The sequence below is a fragment of the Mobula hypostoma genome, chromosome 14 (assembly GCF_963921235.1).
Source record: "Mobula hypostoma chromosome 14, sMobHyp1.1, whole genome shotgun sequence".
Lineage (NCBI taxonomy): Eukaryota > Metazoa > Chordata > Chondrichthyes > Myliobatiformes > Myliobatidae > Mobula > Mobula hypostoma.
Genome location: NC_086110.1, coordinates 20655138 through 20676829, shown reverse-complemented (window position 1 = coordinate 20676829; position 21692 = coordinate 20655138). Strand labels below are relative to the sequence as shown.

The following is a 21692-nucleotide window of genomic DNA, read 5'->3' as shown; positions in this document are numbered from 1 at the left end:
TTCCTTTGTATACAATCAAGATAGCTTGTGTAAAGGGGTTCAGCAACATTTAGAAGTGAACACGCTCCAATGTTATTCATGGTAGTTTTCTGTTTTCCACTTAGCCATTTATCTGAAATATTGTGAACTCTGTTGTTGTTCGTCCTTCGTAGTCGAAGATGACCATGGCTTCAAAGTCAAATGGGAGATTGGTGGCTGTGGGTCCGGAGGTGACTGATGAGGCCAATCCGGGCCCTGAAGGCTCGCCCACATGTGGGACACAAGTGGGTGGGTGCTGTGGTGGCAGTGGATGCTGCTCGGGCCTTGCGCACAGCACGTTTTCGTTGCGCCTCGATGATGCGCCTGACTTCAGCTGCACGGGCTCCTGTGGTGATCTTGCTGCGCCAAGCTGGACGGTTGAGGGCAAGCGTCTCCCACATGTTAATGTCGACACCCAGGCCTTTGAGAGACGCTTTCAGGCAGTCTTTGTAACGTTTCTTCTGCCCCCCGACCGAGCGCTTGCCCTGACACAGTTCTTCGTACAGCATCTCCTTAGGCAATCGGCTGTCTGGCATTCTGACCACATGTCCAGCCCTCCTGGCTTGGCCTTTCAGCAGGAGGGTGTAGACGCTGCAGAGCCCAGCTCGTTCCAGGATTTCCGTGTCGGGGACTTTGTCCTGCCACCTGATGTGGAGGAGTCTGCGGAGACAGCTCAGGTGAAAGTGGTTGAGCTGTTTGGCGTGTCTGCTGTAGACAGTCCAGGTCTCGCTGGCGTAAAGGAGGGTGGTAAGGACCACTGCACAGTAGACCTTCAGCTTGGTGGTAAGGCTGAGTCCTCTCCGCTCCCAGACGTTCTCACGGAGTCTCCCAAAGGCGGCGCTGGCTTTGGCAATCCTGTTGTTGACCTCAGCGTCTATGTTCACTGTGCGAGAGAGTATGCTGCCCAGGTAGGTGAAGTTGTCGACTGCCTGGAGGTTCTGGCCCTTCACCGTGATGCGCGGCTCCTGGTATGGCTTTCCTGGGGCAGGCTGGTACATAACTTAGGTCTTTTTGGTGCTGATAGTGAGACCGAAGTTGTCGCAGGCTTGTGAGAAGCAGTCCATTTCACGCTGCATCTCCTGCTCTGTGCTGGGGTTGAGTGCGCAGTCATCAGCAAACAAGAAGTCTCTGATGACAGTCTCTCGCACCTTTGTAACTGCCTGCAGGCGCCTAAGGTTGAACAACCTGCCGTCAGTCCTGTACCTGACGTGGATTCCTTCTTCATAGTTACGGAAGGCATCTGTCAGCATGGCAGAGAATACCATACTGAACAGAGTCGGGGCAAGAACGCAGCCTTGTTTGACGCCATTTGTCACTGGGAAGGCCTCCGACTCGTCGCCGTCATCCAGAACTATCACCATCATACCGTCGTGGAACTGCTGGACGATTGTGATGAACTTGCTGGGGCAGCCAAACTTCTCCATGATCTTCCACAAGCCTTCTCTGCTGACCGTATCGAAAGCCTAGATTGACAAAGGTCACGAAGAGGTCGCTGTGTTGCTCCTGGCATCTTTCCTGGAGTTGGCGCGCAGCAAAAATCATGCCCGCGGTCCCACGTTCAGCACGGAAGCCGCACTGGCTTTCTGGGAGCAGACCTTGCTCAAGATGTTGGAGAAGGCGGCTGAGCAGGACGCGGGCCAGAATCTTCCCCGCAATGGACAAGAGGGAGATGCCTCGGTGGTTGTCGCAAGACTGGCGGTTGCCTTTCCTCTTGTAGATGTGGACTATGCTGGCATCTTTCAGCTGTTGCGGGACCTGTCCCTCTTTCCACATGGACTGGAAGAGTACAGTCAGCTTTTGCATCATGACAGGGCCTCCTGCTTTGTATACCTCAGCAGGGATTGCATCGGGTCCTGGCGCTTTGCCACAGGAGAGTTGCTTCACTGCCTTCCTGACTTCATCTACTGCGGGGAGGGTGTCGAGGTTCTTGTTGATCTCTCCCTGGGGCAGGCGGGCAATGGCCTCGTCGTTGATGTCGGCAGGGCGGTTAAGGACGTTGTTCAAGTGCTCAGCCCACCGATCCAGAATCTGCTTCTTCTCTGTCAGCAGCTGCGTCTCATCTGCGTTGAGGAGGGGTGAGGAGCCGGAGGACTGGGGTCCGTATACAGCCTTAAGCGCATCGTAGAAGCGCTTTATGTTGTGGCTGTCTACATAGCCCTGGATTTCATCGGCCTTCTTGCTGAACCAGCTGTCCTGCATCTCGCGAAGTTTTTTCTGCACCTTTCTTCTTGCGTTGGTAAAGGCATCTTTCTTGGCTAGCGACGTGGGGTCGTTCTGATGCGCTCTGTAATGTTGATGTTTCTCCGTTAGTAGTGCCTGTATTTCTTCATCATTCTCATCGAACCAGTCTTGGTTTCTTCGGGTTGCTGGTCCGAGATGTTCGAGGGCAGTAGTGTAGACAGCGTCTCTGAAGGCCGTCCACTGTTCCTCAACGCTGGTCCCGTCATCCTGTGGTGTGTCTGGCAGTCTGCCTTCAAGGTCATCGACGAGTTCTTCTGCAACCCTGCCGCTTTTCAGCTTGGAGACATTCAGCCTCTTTGCAGTCTTCTGCCCTTGGGGTCTTCTCATGGGCAGAATGCGAAGCCTGAACTTGGACACAATGAGGCGGTGGTCGGTCCAGCAGTCGGCACCACACATGGCTCTCATCACTCTGACATTCATCCTGTCCCTCTTCCTGGTGATGATGCAGTCAATCAGATGCCAGTGCTTCGAGCGTGGGTGCATCCATGACGTCTTCTTACGGGTGGGTAGGCGGAACAGGGTGTTGGTGAGGACAAGGTCGTGTGTGGCACATGTCTTGAGGAGCAGAAGGCCGTTGCTGTTACACTTGCCAGTGCCGTGTCTTCCAATGATCCCTTCCCAGGTTTGGTAGTCTGTCCCTACTCTGGCATTGAAGTCCCCGAGAATGATGAGCTTCTCTGACTGTGGGATTGCTGAGATGAGGGCGTCGAGTTCTTCATAGAACTTGTCTTTAATGTCACCTGGGTTGGTCATGGTGGGAGCGTAGGCACTAATCAGCGTAGCGCTCTTCTTGTTTGCAAGTGGGAGCTGAAGTGTCATCAGGCGGTCGTTGATGTTCTCTGGGTGCTTGTTGAGTTTACGGGCGAGGTTAGAATTGATGGCAAATCCCACGCCTGCTTCTCGTCGTTCAGCGCTGCTGCGACCGCTCCAGAAGAACGTGTATCCACCACTACGTTCTGTCAGCTGGCCCTTGTCTGCCAGGCGCGTTTCGCTGGGAGCTGCTATGTCCACGTTGTAGCGAGCTAGCTCTTTTACAACCAGTGCGGTTCTTCTCTCTGGTCTGTCTGCCTTGATGTTATCTCGCAGAGTTCTCACGTTCCATGTGCCGAGGTTGAGCACCATCACTTTCTTCTTCACTGTTGTAGGCCGACCGCTATGAGGGATCCCCACCAGCCGCGGTAAGCTGGCCAGGGTGAAGTGAAGCAGACTATGTTTGAGGCACCTTTTCCGGCCCCTTCCTCCATGGAGGTGAGCAGAGCGATCCTAAAGAGGGCTGCTCAGACACCCAGGGGGCTGCCGAACTCAACTGCTGCTTCAGTCCAGTAGAGAGCGACCCTATGCCCTGGGCCGCCTGTGTGCAGGTTTGTGACTACAGCTTCCAGTGTCTCCGTACCTGCTGCTTCGCCACTCCCCCATCGCCACAGGACTTTAGGTTGCGCGTTGGGTTTGAAGTCATGACTTGCGCTTGACTTGGAATAAAGTGAGGGAGAGTTGCTCAGGTCGTCAGCCTCACTCTCTCGTCCCGGCCTATCTGGACCCAGTGGCAAGACATAGTCGAGACGGCTGGAGATAGGTCAGGATGCAGTGGATCCCAACGGCGGAGCAGGCGGAAGAGGAGACATCTCCCAATGGCTGCAAAGGCGGATGAGGATGCCCAACAATGGGTAGGGTGAAGCCTGGATTCGGCGGACTGCGCGGAAGAAACGGGCAGAAAGGCGATTCTCAGCAATGCGTCGTGGAGCGCTGAGGGCACAGTGAGACACACAGAACACTGCTGGCCATCCACTGCATCCTGACCTTGTGAACTCTAGCGTGAGAATAATAGGCATAATTCCAGACTGGTCAGGCATCTTATCGGATCCTTGAGGAGTTTTAATGTGGTGAAATAATTGTTTACTTTTCTTGTCCCCACTAACAAAATTAAAAGGTTAAAAATTGGACAGCTTGATGGTTTCATTAGCTGTTTACAATGGATGGATAGGAAAATATATTGCTTGACTTGTGTATTGAGTAAGTCCTTCCTTAAGTCAGTCTCTGTACTGTTCGAAACAAAGATAACTTTATTCATTATGCTGGTGTAATTGTATAGTCCTAGGAAGCCTTAGCCAGTTAAAGTTAATGTTGACGATTATTATTGTACATTATAGCACGGCAACGGCAGGCTGCAAACAACGGGTACTTTGAAACCATGCTCGGCTGTAGACGAAACTTTATTAAAAGCAGCTGTTTTATTGTTTAGATGAACGTGCAGTTTCCATGGAGAAACATGTGTTTACCAGCGTCACGCCCTGGATGTAGCTGAACTTTGATTTCCTTTGGGTGCTTCACCCATAAGTATCAAAGATGCCAAGGAATCTCATACACTTTACTGATTCTTCAAGTACCTTATCTTTGAAAAATTCTCCTAGAACAAGATATACTTAGCTTTGAACTGACACTACAGTCGCTGGGTTAAATGTTCCCATTCTGGATGCCATGGTGAAATCACAGATGCACTGCCAAGTGTTTCCTGTAAGCTGCCTGCTGCCTGCAAGGAGGTGTTCATGATGGATAACGACACCACAATGTAAATTCATCCTGCTGTCATGTGAACATTTCCAATCATTTATAAACAATAATTATCAATCCAGGTTGTTAAAAAAACAGGGCAAGAACTCTTGGTGAATAGTACTGTGGTTTATTAGCATCATAGTAATGTTTGTGTATGTCATTTTTTAATTCAAACTTATTTAGATGAATAACATCAGGGAAGCAGCAATACAGTTGATTATACTGCACGCTATTTTAGCTTTCTGTCCGTGTGATGTTATGGAATAGGATACATGGTGACAGCAGAAGCAGATACACTCGAGACTTTTCAGAGATGTTTAGATGGGCACACGAGTGTGGGGAAAATGGAAGGAGACAGACATTGTGTGGACAGAGAGGATTCACTTAGTTAGCCATTTAGATTACTAATTTAACTGGTTCAGCATAACATCATGGCCTGATCCTGTGCTGTACTGTTCTCTGTTTTATGTATTTTGTAGTTTTACTCTGGACACAAAGCATTTAGGATGTGCAACAGAGCAGTCTATTTCCAAACTTAAAGTGTGCCAAAGAGGGCGGAAAGTACTTGTACAAAGTTTCAATACTAAAAGTATTAATTGATCCTACTATGCTCCTATATGGTTATCAGTCAGTCAGCGGGTGCCGTCCCGAATCCGGGATCGGCGGCTGTGCACCTCCATCTTCTTCCATCTTGCGCTCTTTCTCTGGCCTCAGCATCACTCAACCCAGTCCATTGCCTCACATTCTCGTACCAAGTGGCTGGCTGCCTTCCTCTTTCCCTCTTTCCTTCTATCATTCCTTCCAATAACAACTTCTGCAGTCCACCACCTCTTAACAAATGCCCGGCATATTCCAGCTTCCTTTTCTTCACATTCTTCAGCAACTCCTTTTCTCTCCTCGCTCCCTTCAACACTTCCATATTACTGACCTTCATCACCCATCTAATTTTCTGCATTCTCCTTAAACACCACATCTCAAATGCCTCCAGTCGTCGTTGCGCTTCCTTGCATAAGGTCCACGATTGGACTCCATACAACAGACTGCTCCAGACGTAGCATTTCCAAGTTCTACAACACAGCCCAAAGTCCAACCTCTTGCCACACAGCACGTCACTCAGGCTCCCGATCGTTGATCTTGCAATCTCAATTCTTCGTCTAATTTCTGTATCACATTTCCCATCCTCTGTGACCATCTGTCCCAAGTACACAAACTTCTTGACTTGCTCTATGCCTAAGCCATTAATTTTGATACTGATTTTGGGGATTTCTTTCTTCCGTGATACTACCATCATCTTCGTCTTTGCAGCATTTATTTTCATTCCAAATCGTTCTCCTTCAGCATTTATCTTATCTACTATTCTGAGTAACTCGTCCTCAGTCTCGGCTAACAACACTGAGTCATCTGCATACCTCAAGCTGTTCACCGTCACTCCACCAATTCGGACACCAGCTTCATTGTTCAACACCCTGAAGATTACCTCTGAGTAAATGTTAAGTAATAAGGGGAGATAATGCAGCCCTGGTGAACCCCTTTTTGGATCTCAACTTCCGGTGAGGTATCAGGATATCGTCATCAGAAAGATTTAATTTTCCGTAAAAACTATCACTATCGAAAATCTAGTTAAAGTAGTATAACTCATTAATCTACTAATAATCTTATTAACTGGGTGATGCCAGGTTATGGTATCTCACTGAGTCCCATTCCATTTACAGAGGCATACTTATGAGGTTCCCTCCCAGTGATTTCTGGTGATTATTCATTACACAATGGCTAGAGCATGAACTTTATTCTCACATGTCTGTTTTGGTATCCAGTGCGATACCATTATTTGATGTTAATCTAAAAAGGGTGCAAGAAATGAGGTGAGGACATTAAAGATAGTGTACAAGGGGGATTCAGATTTTTGGAATTGGACTCTATTCCAGGGGAGCTGGGACCTGTGCAGACGGAGTAGTTTGCACCTGAACTGGAGGGGGACCAATATCCCTGAGAGAACGTTTGCTTGTGCTACACAGGGAGATATAAACTAGAGTTGCAAAGGACTGGAAAGCAGAGTGCCAGGGCAGGTAGTAGAGTGGCTGTGGGGAAAGTAGATGTTCAGCCCACATACAAAGACAGGTACTGAAAGATTGAACGTGGCAGGACTAATATTCTGAGTTGCACCTATTTCAATACAAGGAGCATTGTAAATAAGACAGGCGAGCTTAGTGGCCTCACAGATAGACAGGGGTGTAAAGAGATCTTTTGTTACATCAGCCTTCATAAATCAGAGTACTGTGTCCAGGAGTTGGGATGTTATGTTGAAGTTGTATAAGACATTGGTGAGGCCATATTTGGAGTATTGTGCACAGTTCTGGTCACCTACCTACAGGAAAGCTATCAATAAATCGAAAGAGCACAGAGAAAACTTACAAGGATGTTACCAGGACTTGAGGACCTGAGTTGTAGGGAAAGGTTGAATAGGTTAGGGTTTTATTCCTTGGAGCATGGGCAAATGAAGAGAGATGAGACAGAGGAATACAAAATTGTGAGGGGTATAGATAGGGTAAATGCAAGCAGGCCTTTTCCACTGAGGTCAGGTGAGACTAGAACTAGAGGTCATAGGTTAAAGGTGAGAGGTGACATATTTAAGACGATCTTGAGGGGGAGCTTTTCTACTCAGAGGGTAGTGCAAGTGTGTAACGAGTTGCCAGCAGAGTGGTGGATGTGGGTTCAACGGCAGACTAACAGTTCAGCACAGACCGGATGGGCTGAAGGGCCTGTTTCTGAGCTGTAGTGCTCTATGACTCTAGCACTCTATTCTGCTGATGCTGGAAATACTGAGCAATGCACAAAACGTGCTGGAGGAAACCAGCAAGTTGGGCAGCATCCATGGAGAGGAATACACAACTGACGTTTCAGTCTGAGAGTCTTCATCAAGACAGATCATCAGTCCTGATGAAGGATCTCAGCCTTAAGCATCGATTGTTTATGCTCCTCCAAAAATGCTGGCTGACTTGCGAAGTTCCTCCAATAGCTTGTGTGTGTTGCACAAAAACATTCCATTTATGTTTAACATAGGCATTAAATGTTTATTTTTAAAGGACTAATTTTTACATAAAATACAGAAAGATTTAGTATAAATCTGGTGTTTCCATACTGAAAATCATGTTATATATTATAATTACTTTCAACTAAAAGCTTGTTAAAGCTGAATGATTATACATTTTACTAAGTCTTCAGCAGGTTAACCAAGCCAAATAAACCAGAAATCACGTTTAACATTTTGCCTTTCCATCATATGTTCCAGCTCCTTTGTAGGCTCCCACATAACCTGTATTCTCCAATACGTCCTCTCGACCAATCTTCCCTTTGCCTTTTCCACCTTCATCAAATCGTTCCTTGTGGGATCCTGTATACTTGGACGTGTCAGTCAGCCTGTTAACAGCACCAGTCTTCGTTACTTTCTAAAAACAAAATAAAACTTGGTTAAAAGAAGAAAATTAAGTTAGAAGTTCATTTCATCCACTTTGTTATTTTCTGATCCAGTCAGGCCCATACCTGAGTTCATGACCAGCTCATAAGATAGTGACAATTATAGAACCATCATAATCAGAATCAGGTGTATTAACTCCGACATAAGTTGTGAAATTTCTTGTTCTGCGGCAGCATTTGGCTCTTTGAGCCTGTTCCACCATTGAATACGATTGATTATTCAGTCAACTGATAAGGGATTTTGATCCAAAATGTCAACTGTTCATTCCCCAGTTCAGATGCCACCTGACCTGTTGAGTTCCTCCTGCAATTTGCTTCTTGTTCTAGGTTCCATCATCTGCAATCTTTGTGTTGCTATCCAAATTCAGTAAGGTATGTATTCCGTTTTCTCCCTATATACCTTGACCCCTCAAGCCCCAAGGAGAATATCTAACTCCTTCTTAACTCTGTTTAATGATAAGACTTTGGCTATGCTGCAGAATTCCTTTGTCTCTGAACAGCCTGTACTCATTCAAATAATAGATGCAATGTACATGTATTTTAATCCATCATCGTAGGGATTTTATTACGAAATACAACGTCTGTTTGATGAAATCACATAAAGAATTGGCAACAAATGTCACGGATACATGATTTCTAAAACTGACCAGCCTTTATGAACTTGCAATTTTAATTTAAATAATATCTAATCTTATTTTAACATGTGAATGAATTGAACACACACAAAATGTTTGAGTAAACAGTCGACGTTTTGGGCTGTGACTCTTACTCAGGATTTCCATCATCTGCAGATTTTCGTCTGTTTGTTGAGTCACAATTTGATATTTTCACACTGTAACCAACAGAAGTGATCCATTTTTGATCAATGCAATTTTAATTATATTTCACATACGTGAATATGTCGGGTTCAGAGTAACCAATCATTTAAACATACATAAACACAAGAGATTCTGCAGATGCTGGAAATCCAGAGCAGCACACACATAATGCTGGAGGAGCTCAGCAGATTAGGCAGCACCTATAGACAGAGTAAACAGTTGATGTTTCGTGCCGAGACCCCCCCTCATCATTATTTAAATATATATTCACGTTTGCCCAGACAATGATGTGCAGGTTATATTTTTTCTAGCCGTAAGAAAACAGCAGAGAACAACAAGAGAATCGAAGCTCAGCAGACCGAAGGTGAAACAAGATGCATGTTTCAGCTCCAAAGACCTTCATCAGAACTCAAAGAGCAACAAGATAAGTTAGTTCTCAGTAGTAGAAAAGATAATGGGAGGATGGGTAGAGCAAGGGGAGTCTTTCCAATCGGGAGAGAGAAAATTGATGAATGGGGCAGTATTTGAGCTGCTTTGTCTGTGTTTAGTGTTGTTAATAGTGAGGTCATAGAGTATGCCCAAAAGGAGATATTTCTTCTGCTTTCATATAATTCATGCTTAAAAAGTCCTGGAAAATAAAGGAACTAAAAGCAAACTCCCTGTGAAAGATGAAGCACACACCATAAAATTGCCGTTTGCTGATGAAAGGGAGGATTAGATGGCCAGAAGGCTAGATATTGTTCTGACCTGAAAAAGGCAATACTGCTCAGGCAACAACTCTTCTGTGGGTCAAAACATCACCGCAAGATGAAGGAGATGCCCCGTGCTGTGGCAACCCCCTGCCAGTCACCTTATGCGGGCACCCGGAGATGAGATGGGTGAAGGATGGTCCACTATAGACAGTGAGTTGAGGAAGATCAGCGGCTCCATCAGAGGGGATTTGGGATCACGACCTGAATATCGAATTACGGAAATGGGGTGAGTTAACATTCACCTACTGTTGGGAACGTCATAATCTTACAAGATCTGGTCACAATGTTCGTGGTGTGGGCAGGCAGCAAAGATGATGAAAGTGTCAAGGTAGACTGGTGACACCCACCTTCCCACTCACCTGGTTTCGTCTGTCATCTGCCAGCTTGTACTCGTCCCCCTACCCCCAGCTTCTTATTCTGACTTCTTCCTCCTTCTTTTTCAGTCCTGATGAAGAGTCCTGGCCCAAAACTCTGAATCTTCATTCCAGATGGTAGCAGACCTGCTGAATTCCTCCAGTATTTTGTGTGTTATTGGTGGGAGCCTCCATAGATACCCACAGAACAGACAGAATAAGTCAGTTAAAGGGGACCTACCCATCAGTCCCAAGCGCCAAACTCTGCTGCCTCCACAGCCTCAGGAACCGCATGAGACCTGTTATTCAGACTCAAACTCATTGTGTTGATCCCCTCTGTATGAATAGTCTCTGCTGTTAGCAAACCATACACGTACAAAGCAATGTGGAGCTAGTGTCCCTATGAGATCTCATCTCAAATCTTCTTGGGACACAGAGGGAGAGAGAGCAATTGGAAAGGTGGGGAGGCCTATGTAGCCAGAGAGATAGTTTCTCTGTATTTTATTTGATTTCATGGTGCTAGCAAATGTATCTTTAGAAGTGTCCAAAACTAAGCATTTGGACGTACCCTCTCAGGGGATAGATAAACCAGTGCAACACCTCCTAAGACTTTCGTGGGTACTTTTATAGAAGCTACCTAAGCTAACAGTTTCATATGATGTAGGAAGCACAGTGCTTTCAGTTATTTCAGGATAGCAGGCCAGCCAGCCTTGGGGAGCTATAGATGCAAGGGGGACAGAATGGTGTGTTTAAAGTAATGAACCTGATTGCAGTTATATGTTTGTATGGATGTAAACTTACAAAAAGACAAGGCAAGATTGTTCGTCAGCCTGTTCTTTTCCAGCTAAATGCCATTAGACACAGTTATCATACATGTGGATTCACTGTTCATCTTTAACATAGAAATGGACAAGTTAATGTCTGTAAAAGATATACTGTGCATAAAATTAAGATAAAACTAGATAAATCGATCACGATTAATGTGGTGTACTTTGATCATCTTACGAATTTTTCTGCACAGAACCATTCAGGGTATTTTTTTTTGCAACTGCAGTGAGAGTGGATCATCAGAAATTCAGATGCACAAGGCACTAAGGCAAATGATGACTGTAGTCAGAAATTCAAATTCACAAAGCATTCAAGACTTTGCGGGGCAGTTTTGGTGAACCGCCTTACGTTTTCCTGCCCTATTATTTGATGTTGCCTCATCCCCTGTCCTCAACAACAATGGCCTGTGTCTGCTGATCCCATGATGCACGAAAACAGTTCAGACTTGCTAGCTGGCATTCTTTCCCTCACTGGAGAATCTCTGCAGATTCACTCACCGTCACACCAACATTTGCTGGATCTTTCCCTGCAATCAGCCTGTAAGCTGCCTCGGTAGCTTCCTCCTTACTTCGGGCTTTGAATCTCTTTGGGGCCAGCTCTGCCAGAGCATCTTTAAACTCTTCAAAGGTGATTATGCGAGCTGTTTTGGCCCTGTGTGCATATGTAATTAAAATACTTCATTTCTGGTTTTTTAAATGGCGATAAGAATTAAATCATTATATCATTATATTATGTTTAAAATGTGCATCAGTTAAACTTCCTCATGTATAGAATTTGGAATTTGCAAATCACTTGAACAATTAATACTTTTCTTTATTGTATACACTTTTCAAATGAGACATCCATCATACTATTATAATAGACCAATTTCAGAAATAGTATTTGAAGTTTTAAGGAATATGATCTGATTTATAGATATTGACCCTAATGTACAGATGAAGAGATAGAATCTGAGGGGAGATAATGGGAAATTAGAGAGAAAAGGTAAAGATTGAAAACCTTTAAAGATTAACTTTATTTGTGTAAGGGAAATTAATTGGTAAGAAATTTCAATTAAAGTTGGTCACTAATAAGTTGGACATGAATATTGAAGTGACTAGAGAATATCTTTATTCGTGAATAAAGGAAGAATGGTTCGCTAACAGTGCGATTGACAAGTCTTCAAAAGAAAGATAGTCACAGCCTTTTCTATACTGTGATGCACACAGAAAGTCAATTACAAAGGTCAAACAAAATTGATCTTGTGTGTTTTATCAATTCCCTTGAAAATGCTAGAGACAGTCTCTTTTCTGCCCACAACACACACAGATAGGTTATCAGAACAGCCTTGAAACTAAGATAGGTTATTGCAAGCATCCTGAGAACCCAGGCCAAATGGTGAGTCGTTATTTATGATATAAAGAAGGTTTATTAAATCCTTAATTGGACTAAGTCATCAAAGTCATCATCATCAGGTGCCATGCCCAGTTTGAGCTTTGACTGCCGTGGCCCACACACTCCTGTTTCGGGTCAAGTGGATCAATTCATTGGTATTCATTTCCAGTTCTCTGGCTGCTGTCTCCATCATCATTGGCCTTTGCCTTCCCTTTGCTTTCTTCCCTTCAATCTTTCCCGTAATTACCGTGCATTTTAACTCCTCTTTCCTAATCACATGTCCGATGAAGTTACGTTGCCTTTTCATGATCTCATACATTATTTCTCTTTTTGTGCTTGCTCTGTTCATGACATCCTCCTTAGATATTCATTTTGTCCATGATATTCTTTGCATCCTCCTCAAAAACCACATCTCTGCTGCTTCAATTCGTTTCCTCATTACTAGATATTGCCCAACATTCTGATCCATATAACATAACTGGGTAAACGTAACATTTCAGTACTCTGAAGCAGATTGTCATGCCTAGTTTAGTATTGGTCAGTATACTCTTCATTCTCGTAAAGGTGTCTTTTGCCATCCCTATTCTTCTTTTGATATCCATGTCGCACCTGCCATCTGATTTCACCCAGCTTCCTAAGTAGCAAAAGTTCTGTACTTGTTTGATGTCTTCCCTGTTTATTTTCAGCCTGCAGATAGGATTCTCCTTCTTTGTGGCTATCACTATACATTCTGTCTTTTTGCAATTAATAGATAGACCCATTTTTGCACTTTCTTCAACAAGTATATCAATTAAGTTTTGCAGTTCTTCCTCTGTACTTGCAATTAACACAGTGTCATCTGCATATCTGATATTATTGATGTTTTCATCGCCAACTTTGATTCCCAAGATGTCTCTTATTTTTTGTAACATTGTTTCACTGTACACATTAAACAAATCAGGGGAGAAAACATGCCCTTGTCTAACACCTCTCTTGATTTTCGTAAACAGACTAACTTCTCCATCTATTCTTACAGTGGCAGTTTGTTCCCAGTACAGATTTCTGATTAGATGGAGGTCTTTCGAATCTAGATCTAGAGTTTCCTGTAATATTTCAAATAATTTATTGTGCTTCACTTTATCAAATGTTTTTGTGTAGTCGATAAAACAAACAAATAAATCTTCTTGCACTGGAATAGCTCGTTCTGATAGCATCCTTCACATCAATATCGCATTTCTTGTACCTTCGTCTTACACAAAACCACATTGTTCTTTACCTATTTCAGCTTGTGTCTTACTTTTAGCTCTTGTCATCAAAATTCTTAGAAGTATATTAGTGATATGAGACATAAGTATAATTTGTTTTATATGTTTGTACTGCACACATGAAGGAAAACCAAACTGTTTAATTGTCAGAAACTTGACTGCCCACAGGGTCCTCCCTGCAATGTACGACCCTCACTGTCTCCATCTTGTTTATACTGATGTGTTATGCGCTAAGATCAGCACTAGGCGTATTGCTAATTAAACGAAGGTGCAGGGTGGTAACAACCCTTGATTCAGAATTTTCTTCCACAATTAAGTCACGGAGCCTCGTGGTGTACAGCAGGAGGCTGGAGGGCAGTACTGCGTAGTCTTGTGTTTACAGCAGTAGACTAGAGGGCAGTACCATGTAGTCTTGTGTTTACAGCAGTAGACTGGAGGGCAGTACCACGTAGTCTTGTGCTTACAGCAGTAGGGTAGAGGGCAGTACCACGTAGTCTTGTGTTTACAGCAGGAGGCTGGAGGGCAGTACCACGTAGTCTTGTGTTTACAGCAGTAGACTAGAGGGCAGGACCACGTAGTCTTGTGTTTACAGCAGTAGACTAGAGGGCAGGACCACGTAGTCAAGTGTTTACAGCAGTAGACTAGAGGGCAGTACCACATAGTCTTGTGTTTACAGCAGTAGGCTAGAGGGGAGGACCACGTAGTCTTGTGTTTACAGCAGTAGGGTAGTGGGCAGTATCATGCAGTCTTGTGTTTACAGCAGTAGGGTAGTGGGCAGTATCATGCAGTCTTGTGTTTACAGCAGTAGACTAGAGGGCAGTACCACGTAGTCTTGTGTTTACAGCAGTAGACTAGAGGGCAGTACCATGTAGTCTTGTGTTTACAGCAGTAGGGTAGAGGGCAGGACCACGTAGTCTTGTGTTTACAGCAGTAGACTAGAGGGCAGTACCACATAGTCTTGTGTTTACAGCAGTACGCTAGAGAGCAGTACCACGTAGTCTTGTGTTTACAGCAGTAGGCTAGAGGGCAGTACCACGTCGTCTTGTGTTTAGAGCAGTAGGCTAGAGGGCAGTACCATGTAGTCTTGTGTTTACAGCAGTAGACTAGAGGGCAGTACCACGTAGTCTTGTGTTTACAGCAGTAGACTAGAGGGCAGTACCATGTAGTCTTGTGTTTACAGCAGTAGACTAGAGGGCAGTACCATGTAGTCTTGTGTTTACAGCAGTAGGGTAGACGGCAGTACCACGTAGTCTTGTGTTTACAGCAGTAGACTAGAGGGCAGTATCATGATTCTCTGCTGATCTAGGCATTAAGCAATCCAGACACCCAATTCTTTCGTCTCGCAAATGTTTTTACCCGACCCAGTTAGCCAAGATCCTCCATCATTTGTCTCATGTACATCAAAGCATACAAGTAAGCGTGTCATTTACATGAAATCAGATCAGTGAGGATTGTGCTGTGCTGCCTTCAGGTCTCGTAATGCCTCTGGCAACAGGATTGCATGCCCACAGCTCAGTAACTCTAACCACACGTCGTTGGTATGTGGGCGAAAGCCAGAACACATCGTACAGTTGGCACTGACTGCCCTGCTTCCAGGGAAACGTGGTGTGGGAATAGCACACCTCTGGAAGTTAACATTGTCAATGGGCTGAATGGCCTTCTGTGGTGTTGAAAGGAGATACAGATAAGTAAATTAGGCTATTGTATCAGTCATGATCAACTTTTATGCTAACCTCAGTAAATATAACCTCAGTCTGTTTGGTAACAGGGAGAGAATGTGCATACTCTTAAAACACGTCGTGCTGAAAATTTACAGAGGATCAGGCATCAGCTCACAGAGCAAGGAGGATTATTTTCATCAGATAACGCTTTATGCTCTGCTTTGTCAGACACACTGGAGCATGAACTACTTTTGGTCAACTGCTGATATTTCTCCTTGACCCTTTAAGTTACTTGTAAGAATATGAAATACTGGCATACAGAACAGACAGTGCAAGTTTTATATTTTGGGTGGTGGGTTGCAGAGTTATCTCTACCATAAGACACAGGAGCACAATTAGGCCATTTAGCCCATCAAGTCTGCCCTGCCATTTAATCATAGCTAATCATTTCCCCCCCCTCAGCCCCACTCCCCAGCTTTTTCCCCATAACCTTTAATGCCACATCCAATCAAGAACTGATCAAGCTCTGCCTGACATACACCCAACGACCTGGCCTCCACAGCTGCCTGTGGTAACATATTCTAGGAATTTATCACCCTCCGGCTAAAGAGATTTCTCTACATCTCTCTTTTAAATGGGCGCCCCATTTTCTTCAGCTGTGCGCTCTTGTCCTAGACTCCCCCACCATGGGAAACATCCTTTCCACATCTACTCTGTCGAGGTCTTTCAGCGTTTGAAAGGTTTCAATGAGATCCTGCCCCCCCCCGCACCAATCGCTCTAAATTTCAGCGAGATATAAGGAGGTACAAAGTGGTCCTCCCTCCATTAGCCTGCAGGTCTCCCTTGGGCAGGGAGTAGCAGTTGCTTAGCCCCCACCCAACAAAATATCAGGGTCACATGAAGCCATGAGACCAGGTAGTGGATGGTCGTATGAGCAGCTGGTGCATATCACAAGTCCTGGTTATGCGACCACTGACACCAGGCAGACAGTCTCTGAAGAGTATTGATAATGGCTGGGGTCACCTGTCTTGCAAAGGCACTGTCCAGAAGGAGACAATGGCAAGCCACTTTGATCGAAAAATTTATCAAGAACAATCATGACAGGACAAAGGGTTTCAGCTGAAATGTCAACTGTACTCTTTTCCAAGGTGCTGCCTGGCCTGCTGAGTTCCTCTAGCATTTTGTGTGTGTTGATAGGAGACGAGATTAGCTCATGGGAGAAAGGAAGGAGGAGGGACATCAGAGGCAGGTTAGAAACATAGAAACATAAAAAACCTACAGCATAATACAGGCCCTTCAGCCCACAAATGTCATGGTCCGGTCCGTGAAGTCCGCATTCCGGTTCACGGTCTGGTCCATCGACCCTTGCTCCAGGTTTTCCTGTCGACCCTGTTTCTGTCCCTGTTGAGCACTAATTGAGGCAGCTGATCCTGGTTGAGGTTGGCTGCATAAATACCTCCAGAGACCAGGGCGCGGCAGCTGGATTGTTCTTGCTCCTTGTATCCCTTCCCCTGCCTTCTGTTTCCTCGCCTGAAGCCTGGCCTTGCCTGGTCTGTAACTCTCGCCTCACCTGAAGTCTTGTCTTGGAGCCATCCTGTATCTATGTCCCTTCCTGTCCCTTGCCTCCGTTGGGTAAGTCAGGCCAGTTTGCCATTACCCTGCGGTGGGTTCTGTCCCTCGCCTGTGTCAGGAGGAGTACTGCGCCCTGCCCAGGAGGAGCTGCAAGACCTCAAGACTCTAGCCGAGCCTCACCCCAAGCGAAGCTTCAAGACCCCAAGCCTTGAGCCTCGCCCTAAGCCAAGCCCCGAGTCTCTAGCCCCGCCTAGTTCTGGGGTCTGAGCCAGAGGCAAGACCCAGGTACTGGGTCCTTGTCCAGTCTCTGGCTCAGAGTCCAAGCCCGGGCTCCTAGCTCTCTTGTCCAGTCCTGTTCCGGGTTCCCAGTTTTCGTGTCCATGTCCTTGCCCTCACCCTGTATCCTAGTCCTGTCCCTAGTACTTCAGTGTCTGTGTCTTGCACTTGGATGGGTTCCCTGCCGCCTCCTTATGACAACAAAGCTGTGCTGAACATGTCCCTATCTTAGAACTACCTAGGCTTTACCCATAGCCCTCTATTTTTCTAAGCTCCACGTACCTATCCAAAAGTCTCTTAAAAGACTCCATCGTTTCTGCCTCTAACACAGTCACCGGCAGTCCACTCCACATACTCACCACTCTCTGCGTAAAAAAAACTTACCCCTGACATCTCCTCTGTACCTGCTTCCAAGCACCTGAAAACTATGCCCTCTCGTGATGGCCATTTCAGCCCTGGGAAAAAGCCTCTGACTATCCACGCAATCAATGCCTACCAGTATCTTGTACACCTCTATCAGGTCACCTCTCATCCTCCGTCGCTCCAAGGAGAAAAGACCGAGTTCACTCAAACTATTCTCATAAGGCATGCTCCCCAATCTAGGTAACATCCTTGTAAATCTCCTCTGCACCTTTTCTATAGTTTCTATGTTCTTCTTGTAGTGAGGCGACCAGAACTGAGCACAGTACTCCAAGTGGGGTCTGACCAGGGTCCTACATAGCTGCAACATTACCTCTCGGCTCCTAAACTCAATCCCATGGTTGATGAAGGCCAATGCACCGTATGCCTTCTTAACCACAGAGTCAACCTGCGCAGCAGCTTTGAGTGTCCTATGGACTTGGACCCCAAGATCCCGCTGATCCTCCACACTGCCAAGAGTCTTACCATTAATACTATATTCTGCCATCATATTTGACCTACCAAAATGAACAACTTCACACTTATCTGGGTTGAACTCCATCTGCCACTTCTCAGCCCAGTTTTGCATCCTATCAATGTCCCACTGTAACCTCTGACAGCCCTCCACACTATCCACAACATCCCAACCTTTGTGTCATCAGCAAATTTACTAACCCATCCCTCCACTTCCTCATCTAGATCATTTATAAAAATCACAAAGAGTAGGGTTTCCCAGAACAGATCCCTGAGGCACACCACTGGTCACCGGCCTCCATGCAGAATATGACCCATCTACAACCACTCTTTGTCTTCTGTGAGGAAGCCAGTTCTGGATCCACAAAGCAATGTCCCCTTGGATCCCATGCCTCCTTACTTTCTCAATAAGCCTTGCATGGGGTACCTTATCAAATGCCTTGCTAAAATCTATATACACTACATCTACGACTCTACCTTCATCAATGTGTTTAGTTACATCCTCAAAAAATTCAATCAGTCTCGTAAGGCATGACCTGCCTTTGATAAAGCCATGCTGACTATTCCTAATAATATTTTGGCCTCTCCAAATGTTCATAAATCCTGCCTCTCAGGATCTTCTCCGTCAACTTACCAACCACTGAAGTAAGACTCACTGGTCTGCAATTTCCTGGGCTATCCCTACTCCCTTTCTTGAATAAGGGAACAACATCCACAACCCTCCAATCCTCCGGAACCTCTCCCGTCCCCATTGATGATGCAAAGATCATTGCCAGAGGCTCAGCAATCTCCTCTCTCGCTTCTCACAGTAGCCTGAGGTACATCCCATCTGGTCCCGGTGACATATCCAACTTGAAGCTTTCCAAAAGCTCCAGCACATCCTCTTCCTTAATATCTACATGCTCAAGCTTTTCAGTCTGCTGCAAGTCATCCCTATCATCGCCAGGATCCTTTTCTGTAGTGAATACTGAAGCAAGGTATTCATTAAGTACCTCTGCCATCTCCTCCATTTCCATACACCCTTATCCACTGTCACACCTGATTTGTCCTGTTCTCTCACATCCTATCTTCTTGCTCTTGATAGGCAGGGGAGGAGAAGAGGAGGGGTAGGATGGAACCAGAATGGAGAATGGGAAAAGAGAGAAGGGGAAGGAGGCAGAAATTAAAGGGAATCAGAGGAATGGATGTTTATGCATCCGGCTACCTAGAGAGATTATGGGACGTTGCACCTCCAACCTGAGAGTGACCTCACTGTGGCAGTAGAGGAGGCCACGGACCGACATGTTGGGTTGGGAATGGGGATTGGAATTAAAGTGGTTGGCCAGTGGAAAATCCTGCTTGTTGTGGATGGAGCCACAGTGTTCCTCTTATAGCAGCTGGTTGATACTTTCACAAATGTTTAGCACTGGTAAAAGAGTAACAATGGGTTTTCCTTCCAGCTGTTTCAACTGAACAAGCATAGCCTTATCAAATTTAAAAGTACTATTTCGTATCGCGGAGGTTTGTCAAAAGACTCAGCTCGGCCATGTGGGCAATACATAATTAGTCAATGCAGGGAGTGGTGTATTTCTGATTTGTACATTATCAGCTACTTACTTCACTTTCGAAAAGACTATGTCAATGTCTGTTGAGGTGATGTTTTTGCCATCAATGATTTTGCAGTCTTTGCACAGCTTGGCCCAGTTTTTTCCAGTCATTTCATTGCCGGTGGCTTTGGTGTCTCCATAGGCCGCAAACTTCTTGAATGACTCATGTAGCATTTGCATGTTCACTGTGCCTCCCTCAGCCATCTTCCTGATGAATACAGAAAGAAATGAAGTCGTCTACTGCAGAGCCTACTGCCGGAAATGCACAAGGCCACTGTCAGACCCCTCCCGTACCTAATGAAGAGGCCACTCAGTGTGTGCTGATGGTCTTCTGCTGCTGCAGCCCATCCACTTCCAGGTCCAATGTGTTGTGCGTTCAGAGATGCTCCTCTGCACACCACTGTTGGAACGTGTGGTTATTTGGGTTATAGACACCTTCCTGTCAGCTTGAACCAGCCTGACCTCTGATTCGCATGATGTTTTCACCCACAGAACTGACACAGTTTGGAAGTTTTTAAACCGTAGAGGCTGTTTTACACGAAAATCCCAAAATTTCATAGTTTCTGAGATACTCAAGCTACCCCATCTGGCACCAACGGTCAAAGTCACTTAAATCACATTTCTTTCCCATTCTGACATATGGTCTGTAGAACAACTGAACCTCTTGACCATGCTTGTATACTTCTATGCAATAAGTTGCTGCCACATGATTGTCTGATTAGATATTTGCATTAATGAGCAGCTGTAGAGGAGTATCGGATGAAGTGGCTACTGAGTGTAAAAACCTTATTTCACCGCCTTTCCAGTGAAAAGCCAAATTTATTCAAGATCCACAGAGAGTGTGAACAGCTTGCTGTTCATTTGTCAGCAGAGAAGCATAGGTCCAGCACTTGGCCACGTGGTGTGCCGACAACAACCTGGCCCTTAACACCCAGAAGACCAAGGAGATCATTGTGGACTTCAGGCATGCTAGGAGCCACACTCACATCCCCATCTACATCAACGGAGCTGTAGTGGAGTGTGTAGCAAGCTTCAAATTCCTTGGTGTCCACATTTCTGAGGATCTCACTTGGGCCCTGAACTCCTCCATCCTGATCAAAAAGGCACAACAGCACCTTTATTTCCTGTGGAACATCAAGAAAGCTCACCTCTGTCCCAGGATACTGACGGACTTTTACCACTGTACCATTGAGAGCATACTCACCAACTGCATCTCAGTGTGGTGTGGCAATTGTCCCGTATCAGACCACAAACCACTCCAGCGTGTGGTGAAAACTGCCCAGCGGATTATCAGCACCCAATTGCCCACCATTGAGAATATCTACCATAAACGCTACCTGAGCAAGGTGAAAAGCATTATCAAGGGTGCATCTCACTCTAACCATGGACTTTTTACTCTCCTCCCATCCGGTAGGTGCTACAGGAGCCTCCGCTCCCACACCAGCAGGCACAGGAAGAGCTTCTTCCCTGAGGCTGTGACCCTGCTGAACCTCACATTACAGCACTAAGCAGTATTGCATCCGTATTGTACTGTCTCAGTACTTTTATATTTGTATGCTGTAGCACTTACTTTTTATTCGCAGTTATTTTGTAAATAACACTATTCTTTGCATTTCTGGTTAGATGCTAACTGCATTTCATTGGCTTTGTATCTGTACTCAGCACAATGACAATGAAGTTGAATCTAATCTAATCTAATCAGCTCAGCAGAAATGGAGAGAGGGTCAGACCCGGAGGACAGCATTGAAGAGAAGATTTCACCAGAACCCCAGCGGGGCAGTGGAAGTCAGTCCTCGAGACTAGCAGGATAATAAGGATCGGATCAGGAGATCACCAAGTCATTGATTGTTGCACTGGAAATAAACTGTACCTTCATTATTTCGACCTTTCACCAACTGAAAGCTACTGAGAATAACCAAATAAATGTGTTCTGGGAGGAAAAGAGCTAAAGCTTTTCTAAACAGAATGGATTCTAAACTGATGCAAGTTCAAACGTGATGGGGAGAGTAGATCTGAGCCTACTCCTCATTTTACTGAGACTCTGATTTAATTTACTGGATAAAACTAGATGT

General features: G+C 45.4%; 1 protein-coding gene across 1 annotated transcript; it reads right to left on the bottom strand.

The window, feature by feature from the left end:
* Nucleotides 1–7943: 7943 nt before the first annotated feature.
* LOC134356462 (tubulin polymerization-promoting protein family member 3-like) lies at nt 7944–19824 on the bottom strand. The gene is made up of 3 exons (XM_063067417.1): nt 19631–19824; nt 11532–11685; nt 7944–8255 (listed from the first exon to the last, which is right to left on the bottom strand). Exons 1-3 carry the CDS (start codon nt 19822–19824, stop codon nt 8067–8069), a joined length of 537 nt encoding a protein of 178 aa, XP_062923487.1. The 3' UTR covers nt 7944–8066.
* Nucleotides 19825–21692: the final 1868 nt, after the last annotated feature.

Coding starts and splice junctions, on each gene's coding strand:
- LOC134356462 (XM_063067417.1), bottom strand. CDS start 19,824: ATGGCTGAGGGAGGCACAGTGAACATGCAAATGCTACATGAGTCATTC. Junction 11,686..19,630: donor ATAGTCTTTTCGAAAGTGAA/GTAAGTAGCTGA, acceptor ATATGCACACAG/GGCCAAAACAGCTCGCATAA. Junction 8,256..11,531: donor CAGCAAATGTTGGTGTGACG/GTGAGTGAATCT, acceptor TTTTGTTTTTAG/AAAGTAACGAAGACTGGTGC.